The sequence below is a fragment of the Callithrix jacchus genome, chromosome 22, assembly GCF_049354715.1.
Source record: "Callithrix jacchus isolate 240 chromosome 22, calJac240_pri, whole genome shotgun sequence".
NCBI classification, from domain to species: Eukaryota; Metazoa; Chordata; class Mammalia; order Primates; family Cebidae; genus Callithrix; species Callithrix jacchus.
Genome location: NC_133523.1, coordinates 11669958 through 11682215, shown reverse-complemented (window position 1 = coordinate 11682215; position 12258 = coordinate 11669958). Strand labels below are relative to the sequence as shown.

At 49.0% G+C, this 12258-nt stretch overlaps 1 protein-coding gene across 5 annotated transcripts in view; it reads right to left on the bottom strand.

The window, feature by feature from the left end:
- Window positions 1-12258, bottom strand: part of MAST1 (microtubule associated serine/threonine kinase 1) — a 43118-nt gene that overhangs the window by 16255 nt on the left and 14605 nt on the right. For all 5 annotated transcript variants that reach the window (XM_035287072.3, XM_008987365.5, XM_054249220.2 and 2 more), the window contains 8 exons: window positions 10930-11090; window positions 10681-10756; window positions 10311-10520; window positions 6446-6547; window positions 6235-6367; window positions 6087-6154; window positions 669-748; window positions 371-579 (listed from right to left, as the gene is read on the bottom strand). In XM_035287072.3, coding sequence (XP_035142963.1) covers window positions 371-579; window positions 669-748; window positions 6087-6154; window positions 6235-6367; window positions 6446-6547; window positions 10311-10520; window positions 10681-10716 — 838 coding nt within the window. In that variant the 5' untranslated portion in view covers window positions 10717-10756; window positions 10930-11090. The remainder of the gene's footprint in view (window positions 1-370; window positions 580-668; window positions 749-6086; window positions 6155-6234; window positions 6368-6445; window positions 6548-10310; window positions 10521-10680; window positions 10757-10929; window positions 11091-12258) is intronic.

The following is a 12258-nucleotide window of genomic DNA, read 5'->3' as shown; positions in this document are numbered from 1 at the left end:
TGGGCGACAGAGCAAGACTCTGTCTCAAAAACTAAATGAATAAACAGATAAAATACAAATAAACACGGTCATGGATGTATGGATGGAAAAACAGATGGATTAGCAAATCAATAGACAGAAGGATGGATGGATGGATAATGGGTCATAGAATGAATGTATCTCTATTGAATGAAATGAAAAACAAACCCGTAGATGACTGAATAAATATATAAGTGAAATGGAGGGACGAATCAATGATGGGAGAAATAAATAGGTGGCTAAACATACAGGCCGATGAAGCAATGTGGTGACAGTGGCTCAGGCAGGCCACCCGCAGGCCTGAACAGTGAGCATGGCCCCATCTTCCCTGCAGCCCCGCAGGCAGCCACACCTTCCACATATTCCATGACCATGCAGAGGTGGCGCCGGGTCTCGAAGGAGCAGAACATGCCGACCACAAACGGGTTCTCGGCGAAGGTGAGGATGTCGCGCTCCACGAAGGCCTGCTGGATCTGGTTGCGGAGGATCAAGTTCTGCTTGTTGATCTTTTTCATGGCGAAGCGCTGCCGCGTGTCGCGGTGCCGCACCAGGTAGACAGCGCTGCAGGGGGAGAGAGCGAGGACCGGCCGTCACCTCCGAGACACCCGGCCTCCGCCACCCTCCCCCCGCCAGAGCCCCGGGTGGCTCACCCGTAGGCACCATTGCTTATGAGCTTGATGGTATCAAAGTCATTCTCCCCGGGTGGTTTCTTGGCCTTGTTGCTGCGGCCCTTCGGGGAAAGATGGAGACCACCACCGTCATCATTATGAGATTAGGATGCTTATTATTTCACTTTACACATGGGGAAACTGAGGCACAGAGAGGGTAAGGGAGTCCTTCATCCAAGTGCCACAATCAAACAGAAACAAAGTTAGGACTTGAACCCAAGGCTGACTCTGAAGACAAATTCCTATCTCCTTCCATTAGGAAAGATAGCAGGAAACCTACAAAATGGTCAACCTAATATATAAAAATATATCAATCAGTAACAGAAGCCTAACAGTTGAAGAGAAAAAAGTGGATGAGGTAAGACAACTACAGTTAGAGACTTTTTTTTTTTTTTTTTGAGAGAGTCTCTCTCTTGCCCAGACTGGAGTGCAGTGAAGCAATCTTGGCTCACTGCAACCTCTGCCTCCCAGGTTCAAGTGATTCTCCTGGCTTAGCCTCCTGAGTAGCTGGAATTAACAGGTGAATGCTACCATGCCTGGCTAATTTTTGTATTTTTAGTAGAGATGGGGTTTCACCATGTTGGTCAGGCTGGTCTTGAACTCCTGACCTCATGATCTGCCTGCATCAGCCTCCCAAAGTGCTGGGATTACAGGTATGAGCCACCACACCCAGCCTCTTTTTTTTTTTTTTTTTTTTTTAGCTAGGTTCTCACTCTGTTGCCCAGGCAGGAGTTCAGCGGTGCAATTCCAATCACGGCTCACTGAAGCCTCCACCTCTTGGGCTAAAGTGATTCTCCTGCCATAGCCTCCCAAGTAGCTGGGACCACAGGCACACACCACCATGCCAGGCTAATTTTAGTATTTTGGTTTTGTCATCTTGCCCAGCCTACTCTTGAACTTCTGGGCTCAAGCAATCTGCCTGCCTTGGCCTCCCAAAGAGTAGGAACCACAGGCATGAGCCATTGCAAACAGCCAGTTACAGCTCTTAAACGTATTAAGATTCTCGGCCAGGTGCTGTGGCGCATGCCTGTAATCCCAGCTACTCGGAGGCTGAGGCAGGAGAATAGCTTGAACCCAGGAGACAGAAGTTACGGCAAGCCAAGACTGCGCCACTGCTCTCCAGCCTGGGCAACAAGAACAAAACTCCATCTCAAAAAAAAAAAAAAGATTTTCAATCTCACTTATAATAACAGAAAGGCAAATTACAACTACCACAAAAATATTATTTTTCACCTAGCAGATTGAGGGAAAATACCCCAAATCTGACACCCTCTATGTGCAAAGATGTGGGTAAACATACCTTACTGTTGGGAATGTAAGCTAGTGTTTGGTACAGATCAGAAATACAAATAAATGTTCCCTCTGACTCAGCAATTTCACTTTTGAACTTATGCTACAGATATGATTGCACATGTGAAAAATGGCATATGTACCATCTTGTTCATTGTGAGATTGGAAATAATAATCTACATGTTTATCTATAGGAAATTAGCTAAATAAACACGTGACACAGTTATATAAAGAAACATGTGCCACTGTTAAAAATAATGAGAAAATGCTCTGTCTATGGATTTAGAAAGTTATCTAAAGTTATTTTGTTTATTTATTTATTTTTTTTGAGATGGAGTCTTGCTCGGTCGCCAGGCTGGAGTGCAGTGGCATGATCTTGGCTCACTGCAACCTCCACCTCCTGAATTCAAGCGATTCTCTTGCCTTAGCCTCCCAAGTAGCTGGGACTACGGGCATGTATCACCATGCCAGGGTAATTTTGTATTTTTAGTAGAGAAGGGGCAGGTACCCAATATCACAGGACCACCCCCACTCAGCTGGTTCCATCACAGTATTATTAGAACTTCTTTTTTCTTTAAAATGTATTTATTTATTGAGATAGAATTTTGCTCTTTGACCCAGGCTGGAGTGTAATGGCATGATCTCGGCTCACCACAACCTCCAACTCCAGCGTTCAAGCAGTTCTCCTGCCTCAGCCTCCAGAGTAACTGGGATGACAAGTATACACCACCACACCTGGCTAATTTTTGTATTTTTAGTAGAGACAAGGTTTCTCCATGTTTGTCAGGCTGGTCTTGAACTCCCATTCTCAGATGATCTGCCTGCCTCGGCCTCCCAAAGTGCTGGGATTACAGGCATGAGCCACCGCACCTAGCCCATTTTTTTTTTTTTTTAAGTTGAGACAGGGTCTTGCTCTGTTGCCTAGGCTGGTCTTGAACTCCTGGGCTCAAGCAATTCTGCCACCCTGGCTTCCCAAAGTGCTGGGATTAAGGCATGAGCTACTACACCCAGCACTAGAACTTCTGACTTTTCAAGAGAAAGACCAAACACAGGTTTTGAGGCAAAATCTTTCCATTTTTATAGTTTGCTTCTTTTTTTTTTTTTTTTTTTGAGATGGAATCTCACTGTCTCACCGAGGCTGCAGTGCAGTGGCACAATATTGGTTCACTGCAATCTTTGTCTCCCAGGCTCAAGCGATTCTCCTGCCTGAGTAGCTGAGATTAAAAGTGGGCACCACCATGTCTGGCTAATTTTAGGTTTGGGTTTTTTTTTTTTGAGACGGAGTTTCGCTCTTGTTACCCAGGCTGGAGTGCAATGGCGTGATCTCAGCTCACCACAACCTCCGCCTCCTGGGTTCAGGCAATTCTCCTGCCTCAGCCTCCTGAGTAGCTGGGATTACAGGCACGCGCCACCATGCCCAGCTAATTTTTTGTATTTTGAGTAGAGACAGGGTTTCACCATGTTGACCAGGATGGTCTTGATCTCTTGACCTCATGATCCACCCGCCTCGGCCTCCCAAAGTGTTGGGATTACAGGCGTGAGCCACCGCGCCCAGCCATTGTTTGTTGTTTTTTTTTTTTTTGTTTTTTTTTTTTGAGACAGAGTCTCTCTCTCTTTCTCAGCCTGGAGTGCAATGGCCCAACCTCGGCTCACTGCAACCTCCGCTTCCCAGGTTTAAGTGATTCTCCTGCCTCTGCCTCCCAAGTAGCTGGGATTACAGGCATGCACCACCACGCCTGGCTAATTTTATGTTTTTAGTAGAGATGGGGTTTTACCAGGTTGGCCAGGCTGCTCTCGACATCCTGACCTCTAGTGATCCACCCACCTCAGTCTTCCAAAATTCTGGGATTACAGGTGTGAGCCACCACCTCCAGCCCAAATTCTTGAAAAACACTAGGCAGTTCAGAGAAAACACATGTGTTGCCATTGGGGTAGACATCTCCACTAGACATCTGGAATATCTGCCAAAATGTGGCTGGCCTGGGAATAGAATTGCCAATTTTCCCCATGTTGGGCCGCCATTAACACATACAGCCAGTTAGCTTGCTTGAAAGCCCATGCAGGATTCTTTAGTGAGTTAAACATGTCTTATCAATAAGTGCAGAGTAGTGAAAAAAAAAAGAAAAAGAAGTTAAACATAGAGCTCCCAGCCAAGCATGGTGGCTCATGCCTGTAATCTCAGCACTTTGGAAGGCTGAGGTGGGCAGAGTCCGGAGTTCAAGACCAGCCTGGCCAACATGGAGAAACCTCATCTCTACTAAAAATACAAAAATTAGCTGGGGGTGGTGGTGCTTGCCTGTAATCCCAGCTACTCAGGAGGCTGAGGCAGGAGAATCCCTTAAATCCAGGAGGTGGAGGCTGCACTGAGCCAAAATCATGCTACTGCACTCCAGCCTGGTGACACAGCAAGACTCTGTCTCAAAAAAAAAATTTAAAAAAAGAGCATATGACCCAGAAATTCCACCTCTAGACGTATACCCTAAAGAACTCAGAACAGTTGTGCGGCCAAATATTGTATACTCATGTCCGTAGGAGCGCTATTTACAACAGATGAAAGATGGACAACCCCATGTTTACCAGTGGATGAATAGATCTATCCATTCAATGGACTATTACTCGGCCATAAAAAGGAATGAGGCAGTGACACACGCCACAACGTGGATGAACCTCGGAAATGTTATGCTAAGTGAAATAAGCCAGACACAAGAGGCCACAGAACATGTGATCCAATTTATATGAAATATCCAGAAAAGGCAGATTCACAGAGAAAGAAATAGATTAGTAGTTGCCAGGGGCTGCCGTAAGGGAGGAACGAGTAGTGAATGCTTAATGGTGTGAGGTTTCCCTTTAGAGTGATCAAAAGTGCTGCCGCTACACAGATCTAATGGCCGTACCACATTGTGAATGTAAGAAATGCCACTGAATTGTTTGTTATTATTATTATATTCTTTTTTCTTTTCTTTTTTTTTTTTTTTGAGATGGAGTCTCTCCCTGTTGCCCAGGCTGGAGTGCAGTGGCACAGTCTTGGCTCACTGTAACCTCTGCCTCCTGGGTTCAATCGATTCTCCTGCCTCAGCCTCCCGAGCAGCTGGGATTACATGTGCATGCCACCATGCCCAGCAAATTTCTGTGTTTTTTTTTTTAATCTTTATTCTATGAAAAAGTTTTTCTTTTTTTTTAGATGGAGTCTTGCTCTGTAGCCCAGGCTGAAGTGCAGTGGCACAATCTCAACTCACTGCAACCTCCACCTCTGGGTCCCAGTTCAAGCAATTCTCCTACCTCAGCCTCCCAAGCAGCCGGGATTATAGCCATGAGTCACCATGCCCAGCTAATTTTTGTATTTTTTAGTAGAGACGGGGTTTCACCATGTTGACCAGTGTAGTCTTGAACTCCTGACCTCGTGATCCACCCACCTCAGCCTCCCAAAGTGCTGGGATCACAGGCATGGGTCACCTTCCCTGGCCTATTTCTGTATTTGTAGTAGAGGTGGGGTTTCACCATATTGGCCAGGCTGGTCCTGAACTCCTGATCTTCTGACCTGTCCGCCTCAGCCTCCCAACATGCTGGGATTACAGGTGTGAGCCACCGCGCCCAGCCTAATTTCATTTTTTGAGACAGGGTCTCACTCTGTTGCCCATGCTGAAGTGCTGTGGTATGATCATGGCTTACCAAAGCCTTGACTTCTTGGGATCAAGTGATCCTCCCACCTCAACCTCCAGAGTAGCTGGGAATACAGGGGCACACCACCATGCCCAGCTGATTTTTTACGCTGCCCAGGATGGTCTCAAATGCCTAAACACAAACAATCCTCCTGCCTCGGCCTCCCAGAGTGCTGGGATTACAGGCCTGAGCCACTGCACCCAGCCCCAAATTGTTCACTTTAAAATGGTTAAAAAGGTAAATTAAATTTTATGTTTCATGGATTTTAATATGACAAATAAGAGGCCACAGAGGAAGAGCTATTATTAATCCCATTTTAAGGATGGGAAAACTGAGGCTTAGAGCGCAGACCAAGAGATCCGCATAGCCTGAGGGCAAAGAAGCTGGAGATGAGCCCCACCCTACCGTCCCAGGAACCAGGGTACTGACCACTTGGCAACCCAGCCTTACCTCGGAGAGATCGTCTTGCTCAGGAGTGTTGGAGCCACCACTGTCCTGTTCCTCCAGGTGCACCACGTCTAGGGAGGGACTGAGAGTCAGCACAGGCTGGGGTCCGGGCTTGCTCACCCTCAGTCCCCCTGCACCCACCAGCCGGCACCTGGAAAGGGGTCACGGGTGAGGCCCAGCTGGCGGATGATGTAACGGGGGATGTCCGTCTTGACAAGGTGGCCCTCCTTGGCGTGTCCCTCGGCTGCCTCCAGCAGATGGTAGAACTCCTCGGGGTTGAATTCCTGAGGCAAGGCAGGAGGGGGCTCACCGCAGGCTCCCAGGGTCCCCCCACCCGCCCAATGCATGCCCAGCCTTCTCACCAGGCACTCCAGCAGCCTCGCAGGGCGTGAGATGATAATAAGCAACTTCTTCACCAACTGAGTGACGAAGGCCACCTCCAAGCTCTCAGAGCGTTCATAAGCCTGTGGCAGGGGACACAGGGGGACAGGGATTACAGACACCCTGCTTCAGCCCAGTCCCTCTCTCAGCTCTTTGGAATACACACTGCTGCTACTGTCCCATTTTACAGATGAGGAGACTGAGGCCCAAGCCACACAGTAAAAATAATGAGGCCGGGTGTGGTGGCTCACACCTGTAATCCCAGCACTTTGGGAGGCTAAGGTGGGTGGATCACTTGAGGTCAAGCATTTGAGACCAGCCTGACCAACATGATGATACCGTGTCTCCACTGAAAATACAAAATTCACCGGGCATAGTGGCAGGTGCCTGTAATTCCAGCTACTTGGGAGGCTGAGGAGGAGAATCACTTGAACCTGGGAGACAGAGGTTTCAGTGAGCTGAGACCATGCCACTGCACTCCAGCCTGGGCAAGAGAGCGAAACTTCATCTCAAAAATAAAATTAAATTAAAATTAAAAATACAAAAACTAGCTGGGCATGGTGGTGTGCACCTGTAATCCCACTACTCAAGAGGCTGAGGCAGGAGAATCTCATGAACCCAGAAGGCAGAAGTTACAGTGAGCCAAGATTGAGTCACTGCACTCCAGCCTGGGATAGAGCCAGACACCATCTCGAAACAAAAGCAATAACTAAAAAACAAACAACAAAACCATAGCAAGACCCTATCTCCACAAAAAGAAATTAGCCAAGTGTGATAGTGTGCACCTGTAGTCCTAGCTACCTGGGAGGCTGAAGTGGGAGAACTGCTTGAACCCCGGGGGCTGAGGCTGCAGTGAGCTGATTGTGCCACTGCACTCCAGCCTGGGTGGCAGAGAGAAGCCCTGTCTCAAAAACAAACAAGAACAAGAGGCCGGACACGGTAGCTCACGCCTGTAATCTCAGCACTTTGGGAGGCAGAGGTGGGCGGATCACTTGAGGTCAGGAGTTTGAGACCAGCCTGGCACACATGGTGAAACCCCTTCTCTATTAAAAATACAAAAATTAGCTGGGTATGGTGGCACACACTTGTAATCCCAGCTATGCACGAGGCTGAGGCAGGAGAATCGCTTGAACCCAGGAGGTGGAGGTTGCAGTGAGCCAAGATCACGCTACTGCACTCCAGCCTGGGCCACAGAGTGAGACTGTCTCAAAAAAAAAAAAAAAAAAGAAAGAAAGAAAGAAAAGAAAGAACTAATATCTAGGCCGGGCACGGTGGCTCAAGCCTATAATCCCAGCACTTTGGGAGGCCAAGGTGGGTGGATCATGAGGTCAAGAGATCGAGACCGTCCTGGTCAACATGGTGAAACCCCATCTCTACTCAAAATACAAAAAATTAGCTGGGCACGGTGGCGCGTGCCTGTAGTGCCAGCTACTCGGGAGGCTGAGGCAGGAGAATTGCTTGAACCCAGGAGGCAGAGGTTGCGGTGAGCCGAGATTGCGCCATTGCACTCCAGCCTGGGTAACAAGCTCAAAACTCCATCTCAAAAAAAAAAAAAAAGAAAGAAAGAAAAGAAAGAAATAACTAATATCTTATTGCAATACATGAAAAACCTAAAATTAGTTCCAAAAATCTATCATAAGCAAAATATCAAAAATTAAGATGTGGTGGTGCATGCCTATAATCCCAGCTACTTGGGAGGCTGAGACAGGAGGACTGCTTGAGCCCAGGAGTTCAAGACCATGTTGGGCAACGGCCGGGCACGGCTCACACCTGTAGTCCAACACTTTGGGAGGCCAAAGTGGGTGAATCACTTGAGGTCAGGAGTTCAAGGCCAGCTTGACCAACATGGAGAAACCATGTATCTCTACAAAAGAAACCATGTATCTCTACAAAATTAGCCAGGAATGGTGGCGCATGCCTGTAATCCCAGCTACTTGGGAGCCTGAGGCAGGAGAATAGCTTGAATCCAGGAGGCAGAGGTTGTAGTGAGCTGAGATGGTGCCACCGTACTCCACCCTGGGCAACCAGTGTGAAACTCCATCTCAAAAAATAAAAAGAAAGAAAATTAAATAAAGACAGAATCCAACAGGCTGTGCCTAGCCATACTGTAACTTGAGGCAAAAAAAAAAGTGTGTACCAACCTATATGTGTTTTAACATGTCTTTAAAAATGTCTAATGGTTTGGCTGGGCGAGGTGGCTCATGCCTGTAATCCCAGCACTTTGGGAGGAAGAGGCGGGCGGATCACGAGGTCAGGAGTTCAAGACCAGCCTGGCCAAGATGCTGAAACCCTGTCTCTAAAAAACAAAAAAAATTTCTAATGGTTTCAATGAAAATATTATTCATTAGTTTGCTTTCATTAAAACCACAACCAAAGACAATTTTTTATTCTATTTCCAGTTGATTTCCCAGCTTCTAGGCTAGGGCCAGGCGCATAGTGGGTGCTTAATAAATATTGGTAGGGGGCAGGCTAGGTGGCTCACACCTGTAATTCCAGCACTCTGGGTGGATCGCCTGAGGTCAGGAGTTTGAGACCAGCCTGGCCAACATGGTGAAACCCTGTCTCTACTAAAAATACAAAAATCAGCCAGGTGTGGTAGTAGGTGCCTGTGATCCCAGCTACTCAGGAGGCTGAGGCATGAGAATTGCTTGAACCTGAGAGGCAGAAGTTGCAGTGAGCTGAGATTGTGCCACTGCACTCCAGCCTGGGAAAAAGTGAGACTGTCTCCAAAAAAATTAAAAATTAAAAAATAAATAAATAAATATTGGCAGAATTAATGAATCATCAAGTGATCCTCCTCCCTCAGCCTCTCAAGTAGCTGGGAAAACAAGTGTGTGCCACTACACCTAGCTGATTTTTAAAAAACGTTTTAAAACTGTTTTTGAGATGGGGCCTTGCTATGTAGCCCAAGCTGGTCTCAAACTCCTGACCTCAAGCAATCCTCCCACCTCAGCCTTCTAAGTACCTGGGACTGCGGGTGCAGGCTACTGCAAATGGACATTCATGCATCAATTTACACAACATGTGTTGAGCACCTACTCTGTGCTGGATATCGTTCCAAATAGCAGGGACATAGCAGTGAACAGAACGCAAAACACCCCGCCCACCCCCACCACCTATGGGGCTGACATTGGAGGAGAGACATGAAATAAAATAAGCAGAAATACACAGTATGAGGGATGGTGCTGGATGTCAAGGAGAAACTAAGGATCAAGTGGGTGATAAAAGTGAGCAGAGTTTAATATTTTATTTTATTTATTTATTTTTTGAGATGGAGTTTTGTATTTATTTTTTGAGACAAAATTTCGCTTTTATTGCTCAGTCTGGAGTGCAATGGTATGATCTCAACTCACTGCAATCTCCGCCTCCCAGGTTCAAGGGATTCTCCTGCCTCATCCACCCAAGTACCTGGGATTACAGGTGCCTGCCACCGCGCCCAGCTAATTTTTGTATTTTTAGTAGAGATGGGGTTTCCTCATGTAGGCCAGGCTGATCTTGAACTCCTGACCTCAGGCGATCCACCCACCTTGGCCTCCCAAAGTGCTAGGGTTACAGGCATGAGCCACCGTGCCCGGCAGAGTTTAATATTTTAAATGGCTAGGGGCCACCTAAGAAGCCACCTGGGAAGGTGATATTTGAGCAAAGACCTAACGGAAATCAGGGAGGTGAAATTCCTGCGTCTTCACTTGGGAAGAGAACACTTTCCACCCCTGAGTCCTCAGTTCCGCGCCAGTGCCTGGCACGTGGTAGGAGCTCCCTGAATGGATGTGGGGTGAAGCAAGGGGTGCATTGGGCACATTTGGGGGTGCTGAGCCTGAGATCGGCCCAGCCTCCCTGTGCACTCACGTCTTGAAGGAGCTTCTCCAGGTTTTCCTGCAATTCGTAGAAGTAGACGGTGGTTATGAGGCCGTCGCGGGACTTGGTCAGGCAGTCCCGGGCCAGCTCGATGATCTGGTGGTGGATGAAGCTGAGCACGCCATCGGCCAGCGGCAGAACGCTGTCGGGTTCATAGGCGCGGGCGAAATCGCGCAGCTTCTCCTCCATCTGCGCGGTGGCCTGCGGGAGGGATGGAGGAGGGGCGCGGGGCTGTGCCCGGAGGCTGTGGCCGCCAGGAGCCTACGCTGCGCACGGAGGACGCCAGGGGGCGCGCGGGAATAAGGCGAGCGAGAGTCCAGGCCGCCCGGTCACCCTGCGACCGCCTCGGTTCCCACCTCACCTTCGGGAACCTCTCCTTGTAGACATGATTCATCATCACGATTTCGTTGTCGTAGGAGGAGGGGGAGCGCCCGGGGCTGCGGGGAGAGAAGCCCATTCTGTCCAGTTCCCTGTCTCCAAGCCCGCAGAAAGGCCCGCCCCGCCCCCAGGTGTAACCTGCGACCTAATTTATTCGCGGGGACAGGGGTCTCTCAATGCACCAGTCCCCAGACCACCACCTTGGTGCGAAGGAGAAGGGATGCCTGCTCACCTGAGGCTCCGCGAGCGGGGCCGCACGGCTGGGGAGCGACGGCCACCATCCTCGTCTGTGATGCTCTCCGTGCTCCCAAAGTGTTTGGAGAGGAAGTGGAGCTCGTCCACCGTGGGCTGGTAGGGCAGCTGGTGCAGGCGCTCCTGGGAGGAGCAGGAGGACTGGGGAGAGGGGCAGGGCCCGGGTCAGAGCCACCGTGGGCCCCCCAACAGCTCGGGACCCTGAGCTGGGACTCCCAGGGCTGACGGGCCCACTGGGCAAGGCCAAGATCAGGACCTAATTTATGATTTTCAGATCCAGGGTCCTGGCTGGGACTCTTGGCTACATACGGGTGGACAGGGACAGACAGGGGTGGAGACAGTGAGTCTGTTAAAGCTTGGGTCAAGTCCTGAGCCTCCTCTGTTCAGAAGAGGAGTTTTTTTAGTAGAGACAGGGTTTCACCATGTTGGCCAGGCTGGTCTTGATCTCCTGACCTCAGGTGATCCATCTGTCTCTGCCTCCCAAAGTGCTGAGATTACAGGAGTGAGCCACCCCACCCAGCCGAGTGGCTTCTTTGATGATCCTTGGACAAGCCAGGCAAGCTCCTTCCTCAGGGCCTTTGCAGTGGCTGTTCTTCTGCTTGGAACACATCTACTATGAATTCTTCCTTCTCATCCTTCAAATCTTTGCTTCAATGTCAGCCCTCAGGAAGACCTCCTCTGAACACACACCCTTTATTCCCTATCCCTACTCTATCTTGTTTCCTCTCGCTTTATTCTTATTTTCATTGTTATTTTAGAGACAGGGTCTCCACTGAGTATAGTGACTCACACCTGTAATCCCAGCACTCTGGGAGGCAAAGGCAGGAGAATCACTTGAGACCGGGAGTTTGACACCAGTCTGGGCAACATGGTGAAACCTTGCCTCTATTTATTAAAATTATCTAAAATTAGGCTGGGTGCCGGGTGCAGTGGCACGTGCCTGTAGTCCCAGCTACTTGGGAGGCTGAGCCCAGGAGTTCTGGACTGTAGTGCACTATACTGATCGGATGTCTACATTAAGTTCGGCATCAAGATGGTGACCTCGCAGGAGCAGGGTGCCACCAGGTTGCCTAAGGAGGGGTGAACTGGCCCACATCAGAAACAGAGCAGGTCAAAACTCCCGAGCTGATCCGTAGCGGGATCGTGCCTGTGAATAGCCACTGCACTCCAGCCTGGGCAACACAGCGAGACCCCTGTAGGGGGGAAACCCCACAAGTGCCGTGGCAAGGGTCTAAAGACTCAGCCTGTTCCCATATAAATATTGATTTAGAAAAGAATTAGAAATGTAGGCACATAGTTAAGCCTTTAT